Source organism: Balaenoptera borealis (assembly GCF_965194805.1).
Source record: "Balaenoptera borealis genome assembly, chromosome: X".
NCBI lineage: Eukaryota > Metazoa > Chordata > Mammalia > Artiodactyla > Balaenopteridae > Balaenoptera > Balaenoptera borealis.
Window position 1 is genome coordinate 125,912,987 of NC_138881.1, and position 19,591 is coordinate 125,932,577.

A 19,591-nucleotide genomic window follows, 5' to 3' on the forward strand; every position below is an offset into this window, starting at 1 on the left:
ACCTTTACAACAAGCCTATGAAAGTGAGTACTATTATTATCCCCGTTTTCCAAACAAGGAGATTGAAACTTAGTTTAACTTGCCTAATCAATGGTGGAGCCAGTATCAAATCCTGCCCCTTATACTTTATATGATCTGAGAATTTATTTGGAGATTCTGGCAGGAGAATTTAATGGTGTGTTTTGCGTGTCTTCTCTGTGTAGAGCTGGGTGCTGTTGGAAATAGCAAAGACATATAAGGCATGACTTGTATTTAAATAGCTTGCAAACAAATTTTGTTGCCTCAGTATACAGAAAGGACTATATTAAAACACACACACACACACACACTCCATGGTAGAAATTTCAAAATTATAATGCTTCTTTTGTCACAAATCAAATTTCAACTTATGCATCGATCTGTTCCTAATGGGTCTCTTCTGTCCCATTTTTCTCTACTTATGCTTTGCACCATTATCCATTTACCTAAGCACTTTATAGCTTTACAAGAAGCATTGATGTCTAGTAGAGCACATCCTTGTACATTGTTGTTCTTCAAAATTATTGTGGATATTTCTGACTTTTTGCTTTCCATGGGAATTTTGTAATTAACTTTTGAAGTTATATAGAAAACCAAACCCAAAGCAAAATATCTACTGAGTTTTGATCAGTTACGTTAATCTGTAGATTAGTTGGGGAGATCTGATAAATTTACGATATTGGGACTTCTGTCCAGGGATATGACCTACCTTTCCATTCATTTAGATCTTCTTTTATATTCATCAATAAAGACATTATTTTCTGTGAAATAATTTTGCACATTTTTGTTAAATTAACTACTAAGCACTATATAGTTTCTTTTCTATATGAAGAAACAAATGTAATTTTAGAACATGAAAAAGTGATTTGAGCAATTATATAGATTTGACTTTTCTTGATGGAAATATATGACACCATAAATATGCATAATGCAATTTAATACATTACAATTAGATTATTGAAGTTTGGGGAATTAAAAGTTAATATTATCATTCAGTTAGAAATATTGTCTAATTTTCTTTGTTTAAACCTTTTCCAAAGGTTTCTTCTTTGACTCAGAAATGATTTAGAAGTATATTATTTAATTTCCAAATATTTGGGGGTTTTCCAGAGATTTATTTATTTATCATTGATTTCCTTTTTTTGTTTGTTTTTATAAATATTTATTTTATTTATTTATTTTTGGCTGCATTGGGTCTTCGTTGCTGCACGCGGGCTTTCTTTAGTTGTGGTGAACGGGGGCTACTCTTCGTTGCGGTGCACGGGCTTCTTATTGTGGTGGCTTCTGTTGTTGCAGAGCGCAGGGTCTAGGTGCATGGGCTTCAGTAGTTGCAGCACGCAGGCTCAGTAGTTGTGGCTTGCAGGCTCTAGAGCACAGGCTCAGTATTGTGGCACATGGGCTTAGTTGCTCCGCGGCATGTGGGATCTTCCCAGACCAGGGATCAAACCTGTGTCCCCTGCATTGGCAGGCAGATTCTCAACCACTGCACCACCAGGGAAGCCCTACTATTGATTTGTAATTTAATTGTTTTCATCAGAGAACATAATCTGTATGATTTTAATGCTTTAAATTTACTAAAACTGGTCTTATGGCCCAGCACATTTTGAATCACTATTTCTGTTACAAATTGAATGGAAAAATGTGTGTTTTACGGTTGCTGGGTGTAGTATTCTGTTAACAAATGGGGCCAAGTTTGTTGGCACTATAGTAAGTCTTCAATATCCTTACTTATTTTCTGTTTACTTGTTCTACTGATTACTGATAGAGGAGAGTGAACTCACCAGCTGTAATTGTGGGTTTGTTTATTTCTTCTTTCAGTTCTTACTTCATTTTGAAACTTTATAATTAGGTGTATACCTATTTTGGATTGTTTTGTCTTCTTGATTGACTCCTTTATCATTATGAAAATGATAAAGGAGTCAGTCAATCTTTTTCTCTAGGACCATTCCTTACATGGAGTCTTTGATACTAATTAGCCACTCAAGCTTTACATCATTAGGGTTACATAGCATATATGTTTCTATTCTTTTACTTGCAAGCCATCTGGGTCTTTATAATTAAAATGAGTATCCTGTAGACAAGATAGTTTGGTCTTACTTTTATACCCAGTTTTAACAATCCTAGGCTTTACATTTGTGCCTTTAGTCCACTGACAGTTAATATAATTATTAATATGGTGAGTATTAAATCTACCATCTTGCTATATGTTCTGTTTGTCCCATTTGATCTTTGTTTTCTTTGTCTTTTTCTGCTTTTTTTTGGATGAAGTGAGTAATTTAGTATTCCATTTTATCTCTTTTGATTTATAATCTATATCTCAGGTGAGTTTTATTTGTTGCTCTAGGCAGTTTATAGTATACATCTTTAATTTATTACTGTCTGCTGTGAATTAATATTGTGCCACTTCATGTATAATGTAAGAACCTTGCAACAGGAGATTTTTGTTTTCCACCCTCCTGTTTTCTATGTTATTATTGTCATAGGTTTGATGTCTACATGTATTATAAAGCTTAGAGTTTTTGCTTTTATTTCAGTTATCTTTTAAAGAAATTAAAGATTAAAAATTTTATTTTTAAACTATTTTTTTTAAATTAATTAATTTATTTATATTTGGCCGTGTTGGGTCTTCATTTCTGTGCGAGGGCTTTCTCTAGTTGTGGCAAGTGGGGGCCACTCTTCATCGCGGTGGGCGGGCCTCTCACTGTCGCGGCCTCTCTTGTTGTGGAGCACAGGCTCCAGACGTGCAGGCTCAGTAGTTGTGGCTCACGGGCCCAGTTGCTCCGCGGCATGTGGGATCCTCCCAGACCAGGGCTCGAACCTGTGTCCCCTGCATTGGCAGGCAGACCCTCAACCACTGCGCCACCAGGGAAGCCCTAAAAATTTTATTTTTATTAACATATATATTATTTCCAGTGCTTTTCATTTCTTTGTACAGATCTGAGTTTCTATCTGGCATCCTTTTCCTTCTACCCAAAGTCCTTCCTTAACATTTCTGGTAGTGCTAGTATGCTGGCCTTGGCTTATTCCAGATTTTGTTCATCTGAAGATGTCTTTATTTTACCTTCAGTTTCTTTGAAGGGTATATTTTTGCTGGATATAGAATTCTGGGTTGATCTCTGCCCCCAGAACTTTAAAGATGTTTAATTTTCTTTTGGCTTGGGTTATTCTGATGAGAAGTCAGACAGAGGACATTCTTCCCTACTCTGTATCAAATGTATCTTTTATTTCTGTTTGCTTTTAAGATTTTCTCTTTGTAATTGATTTTCAGCAATTTGTTTATGATGTGCCTTGGTAAGTTTTTCATTGTGTTTATTTTCTTGGATTCATTGAGCTTGAATATATGAGTTTATATTTTTCATCCAGTATGGGAAAAAGATTGGCCATTATTCAAATATTATTTTTCTTGCCCCTTCTGGGAATCTAGTTACATATATTTTAGATTGCCTGATATAACCCCATACCAAAGCTCTGTTAATTTTTTCACTCTTTTTCCTACACTCTGCTGGATGAAACTCAAATGACTTCCAGCCATGTGTAAGCTGTGATTGTTATTTAGTTTTGAATTTATTGTATTTGTTCCTGGTAGTTATTTCTTTGACTGGTCTTGTAGAGTGTCACCTTGCACAGGCAAGCTTAGTATTCAGCCAAAGATTCAAGAGAATGTGTATTCAGATTTCTGGAGGATTCTACCCCACCCCCCACCCCCACAGGTTCTTTCTTTCTGGTATTCCACTCCACAAATTCCCTCCATCTTGGCTTTCCTGAACTCTTATTTCTGTCTCCTAATTTTAGTGAGACTGCTGTGCTCTGCTTAGGATTCTGCTCCCTGAACCATGGTCTGGATGTAACTTTAGGTAGGGCTGCTCTCATCTTTGTTCTTATCTCAGTGATCACAGTCTTGAGCTGCCTACTGTACAGTGTATACAAATAGGTATTTCTTATGATTTGTCCAGTTTCCTAGTTGTTCATGGTAAGAAGACTAGTCCCATATCAGTTATTTCATGGCCATAAGCAGTAGTCCCTATAAATTTTGGTTGTTATTGTATCTTTAAAAATATTTTCTGGATTCCCTGGTGGCGCAGTGGTTGAGAATCTGCCTGCCAATGCAGGGGACACGGGTTTGAGCCCTGGTCTGGGAAGATCCCACATGCCGCGGAGCAACTGGGCCCGTGAGACACAATTACTGAGCCTGCGCGTCTGGAGCCCGTGCTCCGCAACAAGAGAGGCCGCGATAATGAGAGGCCCGCGCACCGCGATGAAGAGTGGCCCCCGCTTGCCGCAACTAGAGAAAGCCCTCGCACAGAAACGAAGACCCAACACACACAAATAAATTTAAAAAAAAAAAAAAATTTTCTAATTTTGGTTGCCAGTATATAGAAACAAAATTAATTTTTAAGTATTTTTCTTGTATACAGTAACCTTGCTGAACTATTTAATTATTTCTAGTAAATTGCAGAATCTCTTGGATTTTCTATGTAGATAATTATAGTATTCATGACTGAGGACAGTTTTATTTTTCCTTTCCAAGAGTAATTCACTTTATTTTTTTTTATATTAATGCATTCGTTAGTACCTTCAGCACTATATATTAAATATTTTAGCAACCACTGTTGTTGTTTTTTTCCTGAATGTAAAGAAATCTTTAATGTTTCACCTTTAAGTATGTTTTTAGTTGATTCCCTTTACTGGGTTAAGAAAGTTCCTGTCTATACCTAATCTGTTAAGAATATTTTTTAAAGTCATATATGTATGTTGAATTATATCAAATGCATTTTCTGCATGTACTGAGGTGATCACATTCTTTTTGTCTGATATGTTGAATTATATTTTTTCTAATGTGAAATTATCCTGGTACTTCTGGAATTAGCCCAAATTTTTAAATACTATGCTGATTTGGGTTTGATAATTTTATTTAGAATTTTGAATATGAATCACAAATAAAATTGGCTTATAACATTTTCCCTTCTGAAGTTTCCCTTTTCTGGTTTGGTATAAAGAATATACTAGCATTGTAAAATGAGTTGGGTGGGTGGCTTCCCTCTTTATCTGGTTTCTGGCATAATTTGCATGTAATAGGAGATACCTGTTATTTAAATATTTGGAAGCATCCATCTGTGAAAACATCGGGGCTATTTTGTTTGGGTTTGGTTAGGTTGTAATTCTGTGTATAAATTTTTTAATTACTGAATTTCTTTACGTTTATAGGATTTATTCAAATTTTCTTTGTATTATTAAATAGGTTTGGGTAAAATTCATTTGTTTCTAGGAAATACTCCATTCTGTCTCTGTTTTCAAATGTGTGGGCACAGAGTTGATAATACTGCTTTTACCATCTCTTTTATTCATAGGTATGCATTTTTCATTCCAAAATGTATCTTCTCCCTTATTTCTTGATCTGGTTATAACAATGTTTTTTGAAAATTTTATTTTAGAAACAGATTTTAAAAATCTATTATATCTTTATTTTTTATTGCGTCATTTTTTTGGTCCTGTGTTTATTATTTCCTGGCTTCTCCTTTCTTTAGCTTTACCCTTATTTTTACAATTTGTTTTGATGACTGTTTAGCTCATTTACTTTTATTTTTATTTTCTGATAAGCATTTATGCGTATAAATTCCTTGGTACTGCTTTAGGTGCATTTTAGAGGTTTTAATATGTAGTATTCTTGAAGATCTTCAGTTCTGAATATTTTCTGATTTCTAAAGCTATTTAGGAAATGTTGTTGTCATTGCTATTGTTTTAAGTATTCAAGTGTAGAGCATTTTATATTATCTTTTTATTCTTGATTTCTAATGCAATTGAATTAGGGCCAGAGCAGATGGTCTGTATGATACTATTCTTTGGTATTGATCTGTTTTATTGCCTAGAATGGCCTAGCTGTCTGTCTTTTGTGTTCTGAAATTTTACTATGATGTTTCTAAATGTGGTTTTATTTTAGTTTATCCAAATTGGGTCGCATTTTACATTCTGGAAAAATTTCAGCTATTGGCTCTTTACTGCCTGTCTCCCGTTCTTGCTAGTCTTTTCATATGGAACTCCTATTAGATATATTAGGCCTTTCTATTCTGTCCTTCATGTTTCATAACCTCTTGTTTCATATTTTCCATTTCATTATCTCTCTGTAAAGGCAATATGGTAAATTTCCTCATATCTGTATTCCACTGACTAATTTTCTCATCTGGTTTGTCTTAATATATTGCTTTATCCATCCTTTTGAAATTAATTTCATTGAACATGTCTTTACAGAATTTCTTTTTTATTCTTTTTTACGTCTACCTGGTCTTTTCCCATATTTTCAGTACCATCTATTTTGTTTTAAATATTTTTAAACAATTATTTTATAATGGCTTTCAGATATTTTAATTATCTGAAGTTCTTGGAGGTCTCATACTGCTGGAGGGGAAGGGAGTATATGTGTGTGTCCTCATTCTAGCATATGGTAGATTGGTTTCTTTCTTTATTTTATTTTATTTTTTATTGAAGTATGGTTGATTTACAATGTTGTGTTAGTTTCAGGTGTACAACAAAGTGACTCAGTTTATCTATATATCTATCTATCTATATATATATATATATATATATTCTTTTCAGATTCATTTTCCTTATAGGTTATTCCAAAATATTGAGTATAGTTCCCTGTGCTATATAGTAGGTCCCTTTTGGCTATCTATTTTATATATAGTAATGCATATATGTTAATCCCAAACTCCTAATTTCTCCCTTGGTAGATTGTTTTCTTATGTATTTTCTAATTTTGGATGGTGAGCTCATCTTCAGCTGGTGCCTTATCTGTGGAAATTCTGTGGAACCTGGCTTTAGAGAGTCTCTCTCCGGAATGGGTTTGTCGTTGCTTCTCCTGGAACCCTGAGGTTTACCCAGTCTAATAACACCCCATTTTTTCCCACCCCGAGAATATGCTGAGGCAGACAAAGTTCCTTGTTTTCTTCCTTTGTTGGTGGGACAATTCTTTAAATGAAATTGTAGCCTCTGGGAGTCTGGACTATACCTAGGGAGGGGGTGGTAAGTTTTAGTTTCAATTCCCTGCTTGGATTCTCCTTCACCAAAGAGGGCATTTAATGCCCAAGCTCCCTTGATGCATAGCTATGCTTCCCCATCCCCACAGCATCACAGGTTGGTGTACTAACCAGCTTGTTCTCAGGATCTTCCCAGTGTTTGACCCCTGAGCTTTCTCTTACTTCCTTGAGAGCATTTAAAGATGTTTGCTATATTTTAAGGGTTCCTTCTTATTTAACACACATGTATTTGAATGTCATTGGCTTCTATCTTGAGGTTTTGACCTTGAGGTGATGTGTGGGTCTAATTATACAGTTCAAAGGAGAGGACTGTGGTGATTTCAAGGTCATTTTTATATGCCGAGGATTTCTGTGATATCAACGATAAATGCAGATTTTTGTCTATTGTGACATGATATTGTAGCTAGATCTGAAGCTTTCAATGTACATCTGTCTTTGTTTCGCTGTGTTCTTGAAATCAGTGGAAGTTAAAGGAATCTAAGGGTATGCAATTAAACCTACAAATACTTGACTTTGGGATTAAGTTATGTAGCTTCACAGAGTGTTTTTGTAACTTTTTCAAATATATTCATTTGTAATGTTATTGTGACAGACATTCATCGGGGATCACTCAATAAAGCAAGTCTTCAACATCTACATAACGTATGAGAAGGTTATTGGTACTTAGTGAAATTCTATCTTTAAAAGAAGTAGGCATTCCTTGAGGGAAAGGTGCTATGCAATTGAGTATTTTGATTAGTCATTGCTTTATGTGATTCATCATAGACTGATTTCTTAATGAAATGTGGCTCCACCTTGATTTCAGAATTCTTTGTTACATCACCGAATAATGGATGAGGATGGGGGAAAAAAAGAGAAGAGGTATGAATTCCTAACTGACTTATATTTCCGTCAAAGCCCTCTCCCCTGCCCTCCGTTCCTATTTCACATCTAGCAAAATTCTCCTTCCTCGGGGAAACCTGACTCACTCAGGGAAATCTGATCTCTCTGGTGGGTGTTCCATAACCCCAGCCCCAACTCTATTATAATACTTTGTACACTACCTATGTCCTGACAGCCTCCCTCATCAAACTGTGTCCTCCATGCCTTGCACAGTGGCTGCCTAGAGCTGACACTGAATAAATGGTTTATAGTCCCTGATCGGTTGAGAAACCTGTTTGGCGGCCTTGGCTTGCCTAGAGTTGAAATTCATTTACATTTGAGAAGATAAATTACCTTATTTTTCCAGTTCGAGAATCTAAAGTAAATTCCAGTCTACTGATCAAAAAGTTTTGGTCAGAATTTTTCAGAATGGTCTGTGTTTTTTTAAAATCTCAATTAGCATTTCATTGCTCAGCCTTCTCTCTGAGAAGGAGCATTGACTTTTAGAGAGCCTCTTGAATAATTATAGATCATTTAGAAACAATTGTATTTAATCAGAAGGACTCTTGAAAAAGCAGGTAAGAATATATGGTGGAACAAAGACCCACCATCACATTCAAATTATTTTGGATTTATTTTATATAATTCATAGGCCACTGTGCCAGACACTGTGTGGGCTTTGGTATGGGAGACATGGAGACAGATACCCTCAAGGGCCTCACAGTCTGAGGGAGATGAGATTGGCTTTCATTTCCTTATTTTAATATTGACAGTTTTTGTTGCTCTATGAGTTATCAAGGGACCAGATTTTTGCTCAGATGTTGACATTAACATCTCCCTTTCTCTCTTCTTATTTCTCCCCATCCATTATCCATCATCTGAATTCCCAGCCCTACCCTTATTATTAATAACCTTGATTGTTTTTTGTCAATTAGGGCTGCACCTGATGCATCTGAAGATAAAGCGAAGGACCACACCAGTACCTTATTCACAAGACTGCGTGCTCTGCTGCAAAGTCACGGTTATCCTACAAAAGCAGGCAAAGCTAAAGCATCGCAGAGTGCTGCTGCCCTTTCACAGAAGAAGGGAGGTCGGAACTGAGCACCCCAACCCATCCTTATAGATGTGGTTGAGACAGCTGGGTCTCTCTGTTTACCTCAAACATCTCTGGGAGGGATTAATGACGAGATGATCTCCTGAGGCACCTTCTGATACATGGCTATTTATTTTCTCTCCATTCATAAGTTTGTTATAGTCGATGCTGAAAATATTATTGAGGTTCATGCAAAAGTAGAAAAAGGAAATGAGAATTAGTAGAAGTGTTCTGGGCAATAACAATGCAAATTTTTGTATCTTAGGCACTTGAAGGCATATGATAAATTTTGCTAAGGGAAACAGGGCCCCAAGGGTGTCAAACAGTACCTGTAATATTTAAGTAGATTTAACTCAAAACATCTGAGCAGGTTATACCCATAGCATGTAACCGTGCTGTAAAGAGCTCTTACCTAAAAAAATATTTTCTTGACCAGATGATACCTTCAGCTGTTGCCTTATTTCTGTGCTCTCTTCACAGCAAAGCTTCTTGAAGTGATTGTATAGACCCTGTGTCCACTTTCTCATGCCCCATTCTTTCCTCAACCCACTTCACTGAGGCTGGAGCTCCCACCAGTCCAGGACAACTACTTTTGTCAGGAATAGCAGTGGCCTCCACATTGCTGAATTCTTTGGTCCCTTAACTGTCCTCATCTTTCCTGATATTTCAAAAACATTGGACAGGTGACCACTCCCTCCTTCTTGAAGCATTTTTCTCTTGGCTTCCAGGATAACTGGATAACTTGATTCTGGTTTCTCTCCTAACTCATTGGCCATTCCTTCTCTCTCTCTCTCTCTCTCTCTCTCTCTCTCTCTCTCTCTCTCTCTCTCTTTTTTTCTTTCATCCCCTATTTCCCTCTTCAACTTCTAATCATTGATGTGCCCCAGGGCTCAGTCCTAGGACCTTTTCTCTTCAATAGCTACACTCATTTTCCAGCCCCTTAATTCGAAGGGCTACCTGGATGTCAATGCCCCCCACTTTTTAAAATCTATCTGCAGCCCTGACCTCCTCCCTGAGCTCCATACTTGAGAATCATACTCATTATTAAATCAGCAAGAGAGTTTCCTCTGCGACTTCTTTGCTTGGATATCTAACAGGAAAGTTAACATGGCCATTCTGGACCTCTTGATTCCTCTCCACTCCATTGCCTCTCACACCCCCAGCCTTGGTTCTCCCAATTTCAGTAACAGGTACCACCATTCTTCTAGCTGCTCAAGATAAAAATCTAGATGTCATTCTTGTGTCCTCCACCCCCTCAACCAATCCATCAGCAAATTCTTTTGGCTTTACCTCTAAAATATATCTCAAATCCATTCACTTTGCCCGTTTCCATAGCCTTGGTGTACCAACCTAATCCAGGCCATCATCATCTGTTCCTTTCAGAGAAGCTTTCCAGCGAGACCCCCTTGCTTCCACTCTTGTTCCCCAATTTGACCTATTTTTCACAAACAACCATAGTGATCTTTTAAAACATACGTCACTCTCCTGCTTAAAAGCACTTCCTGTTCCACTCAGAATAATGCCAACTCCTTACCATGTACCCTACATAATCTGGTCCTGCCCGTCTCTCAGACTTCATTTCCTACTGCTCTATCCCTTGGTCACCCTACAGTAGCCCCTTTGACCTCCTGTCTCCCTTTGTACTTACTGCTTCCTCTGCCTGAGATGTTTTCTTTGCTCCCAGGTTTTCACATGGCTCTCTTCCTGTCATTCCTCACCTTCTCAGCAAGGCTTTCCCTGAGCACCCTGTCGAAATTATTGTGCTTAAAGATATATGAAATGATCAGTTCCGTGGTCTCTGTGTTGGTTGTCTATCTGTCTCCCCCACTAGTCTGTAAGATACAAAATCACAGTCACCTTATTTGTCTTGTTTGTGCTCTATCCTCAGCCTCTAAAAGTTACATAGTAGGAGCCCAGTAAATGTTAGTTAAATAAATGAATGAATGAGGTTCAGCGTAACAAGAATTACCAAGTCCCTATTGTGAGTTAAGTACTATGCTGTACACTGGGGTTTTAGTGAAGAATTGGATATGGTGCCCACCCTAGAAACGAAACAAGAACATGTTCATGGGTAATAGTAACGTAGAAAAGCACTTTATGGTTGCTTTATAAAATACATTGGCTTTATTTCCTGGCAACATATGGTCTCTCTTCTGTCTTTTTTATTTCTTTGTAGGGAGTATAGGAGATGAAAGTCACTAGGTGGAGCTGAAAGTCAATGGGGAAATAACCTCAGAAATCAGCCATGGGAGAGTGGCATGGGTTGTTTCCCGAGTTTGAGAATTTGTGACCAGAATTGAGTTTCCAGGCTGGGACAGTGGTCAGGAAAACTGATTTTGAGGCAGTTGTGCAATTGGCATGGTTTATTTTTCATGTTATTTCTACTCCCCATGTAGTTATACACCCTCTTCTCATTCCCTCTTGAGTGAGGGTTCTGGAGCTCTTCTACTCATGCTTGGCCCCCTTGTTATCCACATCTACTCATAGAAAAGGATCTGAGACTCCTACCCACCAGGAAAGCAAGTGCTGCTGTCAGAGCTGTCCTTGTCAAAGGATTTAACATTTTGAATAGGGAGCAAAGGTTTATGGGTCTCTAACATTTTTGTGAGGAGAAGAAACGAACGTTTATTGACATACATTAAAATAACTGGAGGCTGGAGGGTTGTGTTAGTGAGGTCCCTGAGTTAGTGAAGTTAGGGGAGTGGGTGGGATTGGGGGAGGTGGAGAGGGGAAGATGTTGATAGCAAAGTCTCTGAATGAGCACAGGAGCCGGAACACTGCTCATTGGGAAAACCAGAAAACACTGAAGAATGGAGAAGGATGTGTGAGAGAACAGTGTCAGCAGCTTTGGAGAGTTACAAGATAATGGCTTAAAGATTTTCTAGTTAAGGGCCCTTGCTAAAGCTTAATTCGATGAAACTAAATCATGGAATTCCTTATTTTAGCCAGGGATTGAGGAGATTTTAGATGTCTGAATACACCTAGAGCATTCGACATAGCCTGCACCTTATCTGGTATATTATGAATACTGGGTTTTGATAGAATTCAGAAGACTTAAAGAAGTCAAGAAAAGGAAAGAATTGGGGGTTGAAAATCATAATGTTGTTAGGTCATCATGTAAATCAGTAGAAATTCAGGTGGATGATCGTCAAGGTCTTTTTCAATTCTGAACACTTCTTTGTTTATGATAATTTATAAGCAATTAGTTAGTCTACTTCAGATCCTTCATTAGCACTCAGCATTTTCTCATGAGAGTCTTTTCCATAAAATTAATTATAACTTTGAAAAATCTAATACCCATAAGCTAATCATTTTAATGTGACAGTTTTTTATCCTTTCTTCCTTTTTCTAAAAAGACAAAGTCAATCCAGAAGCCTCTAGAGAGAAATCTAATTGGATTCCATCACTTCATAGCTATGAAGATTTCAACCAGATGATGCTACAAGTAAGAGGGAGTTTGTTCTTTGATTACTTCATATGTAGAGTACGTGCAATAGAAGGTAAAGAATAGTGGTTTTTCAAAGTGTGGCTAGGAGACCATGCATTCAGAATTACCTAGGGAGCTTGGTAAAAATGCAGGTTCCTGGGACACACCTTAAACTGTCTGAATCGGAATCGCAATCCTGGTAGGGCCAGGAGCCTGCATGTCTAACACGCTGCCCAGATGCTTCTTATGCCAAGTGAACCCACTGATCTTGAGTGACAACAAAAATGAACAACTCTTTCTATAGTTTAGTGGCAAGTTAAGTAATTATCTGGTAGAGTCATTCAACACAGGTTGCTAGACTCTACTGAATAAGGCTTTTAAGTCCTTATTTTTTTCCTCAGTGACATGAGGAAACATGTTCATGGTTTCTATCTCCAAAGGAACTGGTAGGTTTCACTGAGTTCAAAGGCCACAAACTAAAGCCCAAATGACCATGGTCTTTTGAGTCAGACAGACAGGGATATGAATTGTGCCTTTGTCACTTACTCGTTATGCATCCTTGAGAGAATTACTATCTTTGAGCTTTGATTTCTTTCTCTGTAAAATATCTCTGTTTCACAGAGTTGTCATGAGAATAAAGTGGACATGTGTGAAATGTCTAATTCACTTTTTCACTCTCTTCTCTGTGTCATTTAATTTCTCTTATTTTCCATCCCTTTGTCTCCTTGTGTTGCAGTCTGAGTCACTTCTTCAGCTCTGTCTTCCAGTTCAAAAATTGTCTTTCCAGCTATGTTCTAACTTGCTATTTAACCTACATACTGAGTTTTTATTTTGATGATATTATTTCTAGACATTTTGTTTGATTATTTTTCACATCTGCCTAGTCAGTTATGAGTCTCTTGCTCCTTCATTATATTTTCAATACCCTTTTAAAATTTATTTAAGCATATTAAGCATGCTTATTTTATAGTCTATCCCTGATATTTCCAGTATCTGCACATTTAAAATCTGATTCTGCATTTTATTATTTATACTGCCTCTTGTTCATGATGTTTCATTTTTTCCTGTTTGTTAATCATTCATTACAATCTCATGCTATTTGGGAATTTATCTGCATGAATTCTTTGAGGGCTTTAAAATCATTCTCTAGAGATGATTTCAATTCCTTTTTACTAGATATCTGGGGTCAGGACCATGTGAAAGTAAATAATAGGCTTGGAGTGTTGAGGGCTACACAGGTAGTTTGTGAATTCCAGCTCCGAATCTGTGCGAGTGTAGGCTTCTGTTTGTAATTCCCAGATGACACTCGTTTTTCTTTTCCTTTTCTAGTCTGAGTGGAAGCTGAGGCAGGATGGGCAGGTTGTGAATCCCCTGGCTTCCTTTGCTGGATAAGATCTTTCTATTTTGTCTGCTGAGAGTGTTACCCTTTGGGAGGCCTGGCTTTATGCAGGAGTCTCTGATTTCACCCCCGACCTTGTGCGGGCCCAAGCTTTGCTTTCTGTCCCCCCAGCTCTATGCCATCAGTGTTGTGTAGATATTCCCAAGGCATATGCAAGCTCCGATATCCCCTTACCTCTGAATTCTCATGTTCTACTCATTTCTGATGTCAGATCGTTTCCCTTACTTTACCATAAGCTTGGCCCTGTTTTGAAATATAAGTTTTAATATATTTTAATCATCATTTTAGGTATTCTCTACCAGGAGGCATTTGTCTGGATATCTAATCCATTATATAGCAGGGAAGTGATGGCAATACCCATATTTATAAATAGATGACTAAACTAACCACAAACGAAAATGCCCTCCAAAATATTCTTACAGTTTTTAAAATTAATTTTGAATTAAATATGAAACAACCTACACACGGAAATGAATCTTCGTAGCTTGTGTTGGAGAGTTTTGTGTTAATTGGGTATACGTTGAAATTTGTTTGTCTAAATGACACATCATTTGATAAACATCTCATGCTTAAGGTTAAGTAGATTCTGTGTAGGAGGCAGAATAATGGAATTTTAATTAAGTCTGTGCCTGCTTTATTGATATTTAAGGACCACAATACACTTTCAGTGTGTGATTATAATTATTTATGCATTTAGAAATAAAGCTATCATTTTATTATTGTTCCACTATTTAATTACATTATTATTCTCTCTTCATTAGTCATTAGATGGCTTTATGATAATACTGAGCACAGATGGAGTGATAATTTTCGTGGCTGACAACATCTCTTCTCTCCTTGGCCATTTACCAGTAAGTTCTCCCAGCTTTTGGGAAAGGATCATTCGCTTTGTCGTTTAGGGGTTGATTATTTGTTTTCAGCAGCATATAACTCATCAGAGAAGACATTCTCAATGTTGTCAAAACGTGCACCTGTTTTACTGTCCTCTCCATTGGTTTCAGTTTTAAAGCTATAAAAACAAACACTGATATAAGGTAATGAAACGGTGTGTGTGCGTTGGTGTATGGTTTGTAAACTGCCCCTGAAGGAGAGCTCCAAAGAAGACTCAGGGGATAATCCCCAAGGTGACTGCTTTGCAAGACAGCCCTCACAAGATGGATGTGTTTGATTTTGTACATTTCTTGAGTCCACCACATACTGATTAAACAATGAATGTCATGATCTGGTCATGCTGGCTCATGACATCCATCTCCAGGTCTGATTTGCTTTTTGTTTCCTTATATTGAAGAACAAACCCTGATCTCATTTGGAAAAAAATTAGAAATGATTGCCTAATTTAGCAATGTTGTAAATATTGCTGGAGAGACCTACACATGAGTTATAGTCAGAGTCTCTGATGTTCAAATTAGTCACTCATTCCTGAGCCCTTTGGTGTCACTATATCCCTCTCAGGAGAGCTTTCTATATCTTCCTAGCACCATTGACTTAGAATATATGACTTCCTAAAATTTTTCTGGATCTTCAGGCTGGACACCTACCAGATATATCACTTAAACATGAAAGTACTGCATACCTTCATATTGCACGCATGCCTGTGTGTGAAGAGGGGCTGTGTAGACTACATCCACCACCACCACTCCTGAATCTCTGTCACTTGGCTGGTTGTGTTAAACGCATCTGGATTGTTGCTTTCACTGCATATTTCTCACTCTACAGAGTTGTCTTAAGAACTTGACCCACAGATCTATAGCACTCAAGTTTGAAACATGTAAATGAATAGAAGTTTTGTTAAATTATTATTTAGTTAAGTTAGAAGAGGATTAGGAGCTTATCCCACTAGTTATGCTGTTCCAGCCGGCATGTTCTATGGCCCACTTAGACACTCAGAGAGCTTTTCTGCTCTTTTCTTTTAATTTAAAGATACTAAGGTCCATTTCTTTATTTCTCATTCTCTTCCTTTCTTTTAGAAAGCAGTTTAGATTTCCAAATTCAGCTTATATTTATAGAATACCTAAACAGCTGAATAAAATGCAAATATTAGAGATATTCGTTGCATTGGACCCCAGAGGAGTTATATCATAGGAGAATGGTCTTATTAAATGCACATTAAAAGAAAGAATGTAGGAGTATAATCCATTACACATTAAATTTTGTTATAGCGAAGACCAGAAAGCTACCCAAGTTCTCGAGGTATTTGACATTACTTAAACCAAATTGGCCATTGACTGAGACTGGTGACTTTTCCCTGAGGATCCTCACATGAAGATTTTTCACAGCAATGGTGTTAGTTATATCATTTTCCTTGATTCTTTATGTATTTTGGTTCAGAGTTTTCACTCTTAAGAGACTCTTTCACCCTTCAACATTTGAAGTAACACACAGACACACATACACACAGACACACACACACAGTCACCCTAAGGTAAAGGTGTCTGGGACATGGGTTTGAACTGTTAATCTTAAACCATGGACTTGATAACCTGAGACTGGTGTACTTAAAAATAAAGCTATAACTATTATTGATACATCTGTACGTAAACATTAAATGGGAATGAATTTATATATTCTTTTAAAACAGGGTTGAAAAGGTCTATACCTGAGGCACAATTTCACACTTTTCCTCATTAAATCCTAACTTGTAATTTTTAACAACATGCAATTTTTCCCAGGCTTTGATTAAAAATTTCATTTTATAAGTCACCCATCTTATATTTATATGGAAACCAAACCATTTCTAGAGTATCTGCCTGGCTCCAGGAATCTACAGTTTCATTAAAAATCAAGGAACCTCTGTCTGTTGGGCAACTCTAAGCCAATAGGATGGTGAGGTGGAAAGAACTTGGTCTTTGGAGTCAAATAATCTGGAGATTAAAATTTAACTCTCACTCACTAACGACATGAGCTTTAGTTTCTCATCTGTCAATAGGGGACAGTATTGCTTAGAGAGTGACCGGAGGTGGGATATTACAAATGGTGTGGTTAGTGTCACTGATCAGGTGACATTTAGACAGATACTTGAATGGAGTGAGTATGTGAGTCATGCAGATAAGCGTGTTTCAAGTAGAAGCAAACGCAAGTGAGAAGTCACTAAGGCAGGAGTCTACTTGGTGTGAAAAGCTATGGTAAAGAGGCCACTGGGACGGGAGTGCTGTGAGTAAAAAAGTAAAGTTGTAGGAGGTGATGGGGTCAGAGCAGTAACAGAGGTCCACCTTGTTTAGGGCCATTTGCCTTTTCCTCTGAGATGGGAGGACGCTATTTGGAGCAGATGCAGGAAATGATGTGAACTTGTTTTATCAGGATCGCTCTGGCTCTTGTATTAAGAACAGGCTATGGGGGTAGGCATGGAAGTGTGGAGTCACTTGGAAAGCTATTACAATAGTCCAGGCAATAGATGGTGATGGATTGCATTAAGGTGGATGTGGAAGTAGTCAGTGTTTTGTAGGTGAAATAAGTTTTGCAGATGGATTGGATAGGGGTGTGACAAAAAGATGGGAGGAGTCCAAGTTACGATGTTATAAAACACACCATGACTGAAATGATGGCTGATACCATCATCATCGTGGTATTAAACTTATGTCTGAAATCTGGCACCACATTTTCCCAATCATTGATGTCATTGATGGTTTTTCCTTTGGAAAAACTTGTAGTCACTGGTAGTAGTAACTTGTAGTTACTTGTATTCACGACCCTCTGTCTTAGCAGCCTGCCTTCCTAGTCACTCTACTTCATCACCCCCTCAAAAAAACATATAATTGTTCTCTTTTAAAATTTTTAAACAAAATAAAATTTTAAAATACAGATTTCATCATGGAAAGAGTTTCTCAGGATTGAGTTTTTAAGAGAGTTTAGAAAGTTTTAGAAAGAGACTTCAGAAAGACTTTAGAAAGTCAAAAATTTTAGACATAGGTATATGGCTAGTTAGTGATAATTGTGATGAGTTTTGCTTTGTTCTCCCTGTGAAGTTTACAGCGTAGTAGAGAATCACTAGCGATGAGTCTTGTTTGATTCAGGGTGCAGTCTGAATCTCGTACAGAAGCGCTTATCCTTCCTGGTGCCCTATACAGTTGAACAGTTTTCTAATGCATGTTTAATGTGGATGTTTCTGCCAGCAAAACGATGCTGCTTGCCTGGATTCTCAGTAAATGTCAAGGAGTGGAGTAAATTCCTTTATTCTTTTTTTGGCATGACTGAGACTCACCTTACTAATATTTGTAGGACAACTAATGGTTATTTTCAAACTTGGCTTTTAAAAAGTCTTAATTTTTCACTGGTATTTATCCTTGCTTCATTAAGCTCTAAGTACCTTGATCTTTCTGCCTTGTGTAATAAGAAGAGCAAATGACAAAGATTTACGAAAGTAACATGGTGTTGATAATGCTTTCGGATCTCTGCCCTTTATCTAATATATAGCGGGGTCACTGGGATGATCATTATGTCCACTGTTTTTAGTTGGTGGTCAGTTATAAGGCATTCATTGTCACTGTCACCTTCCTTAAAGAATGTAGTTAATTCATAAGAAACTTATTGCCACTATTTCCATCCAAGGAATGTGCACCATCAAAAGACTGCTCACTTTGAATTCTTTTAGGTGACAGTGCTATACTTCCTTCTACCAATGAAAGAACTGGTGAGCCTTAGCATTTTGTACCTCTTGTTAAGGTATTACTTTATACTTTGTATCAGAATTGTCTGTGCATGTGTTGTCTGCCCTCCTGAACTATGCGTTCATTGAAATTAGAATGAACATGTCAGGTTCATTTTTTTAAACTCTCATAAGTTTCAGCAAAAAAATAATAAATTAATTCATGTAGAATGTCCAAAATGCAGAAACTGGCCCAGTAGCAAATTGGCTGCTCTTGGTGCAAATTGGACTCAAGGTAGCTATGTTGTAGTGGAAGGAACAATGGATATGGAATTAGATGGAGCTGGGTGTGAATCTCATCTCTGAACCTGTGACTTCTCAATAATCGGACAAGCCTTCGTTTCCTCATGAATTCAATAGAGGAGAATTCTTCCTCTCACAGGGGATTAGGTGAGCTAGTTCGTGTGAACATACCTAGCATAATGTTCTGGCATGAAGCGGTTGTTAATCAAGTGTTAGGTGAAGGAATAAATGAGTGGTCTCTACTGACCAGAGATAACTTGGTTTGGTACCTAAAGTGTATTTTATAACTAAATCAATAAAAGCATTTTTATTGAAAAAGTTAAGTTGAATGAAAAATATCTTTTTCTTTTGGGAAGTCAGTTTCTTACTATGTGACTTTCATTGTCAAAATCTGTTGCCTGGAACTTCCCTGGCAGACCAGTAGTTAAGACTCCGTGCTTCCACTACAGGGAACAAGGGTTCAATCCCTGGTCGGGGAACTAAGACCCCACATGCTGTGTGGTGTGGCCAAGAAAAAAAAATCTATTTCCTGTTAATTTCATGTTTTCTTTGCTAAATTAGGGTTATATTTCTGCCCTGAGTTGAGCCAAGACTTTTCTTGATTGAGACAGGATCCATCTGCTAATTTGAGCATTGGCCAGCTTGTAGGCTGGCTTCTACAAATGGGCCATAAAAATATATTTCTGAATTTTGACTGTAGATTATTAATATTAATCAATTAAAAATCATTTGAATTTGTGGTTCATCAACCAAAGCCATAATTAAGCTACAAAGAGTACTTTGTTTATTATTTTGTTCCTATCACATTAAAAACTCATTACTTAAAGGCTGATATTCAGTTTATTCATGTGTCACCATACTTCAACTATGTGGT

At 37.2% G+C, this 19,591-nt stretch overlaps 1 protein-coding gene and 1 long non-coding RNA gene across 3 annotated transcripts in view; one reads left to right on the plus strand and one right to left on the minus strand.

Annotated features, from left to right (window-relative positions):
• The window catches only part of LOC309620123, a 424,602-nt gene that overhangs the window by 134,074 nt on the left and 270,937 nt on the right, over positions 1 to 19,591 (minus strand). The gene's annotated exons all lie outside the window — the stretch shown is intronic.
• PASD1 (PAS domain containing repressor 1) overlaps positions 1 to 19,591 on the plus strand; it is a 182,213-nt gene that overhangs the window by 94,627 nt on the left and 67,995 nt on the right. Inside the window, exons 7-10 of one of the 2 annotated variants that reach the window (XM_082376108.1) lie at positions 7,858 to 7,913; positions 8,849 to 9,003; positions 12,363 to 12,451; positions 14,594 to 14,683. In XM_082376108.1, coding sequence (XP_082232234.1) covers positions 7,882 to 7,913; positions 8,849 to 9,003; positions 12,363 to 12,451; positions 14,594 to 14,683 — 366 coding nt within the window. In that variant the 5' untranslated portion in view covers positions 7,858 to 7,881. Of the gene's footprint in view, positions 1 to 4,366; positions 7,914 to 8,848; positions 9,004 to 12,362; positions 12,452 to 14,593; positions 14,684 to 19,591 lie in introns of those variants that run through there. The other variant, XM_082376109.1, reaches the window with a different exon arrangement.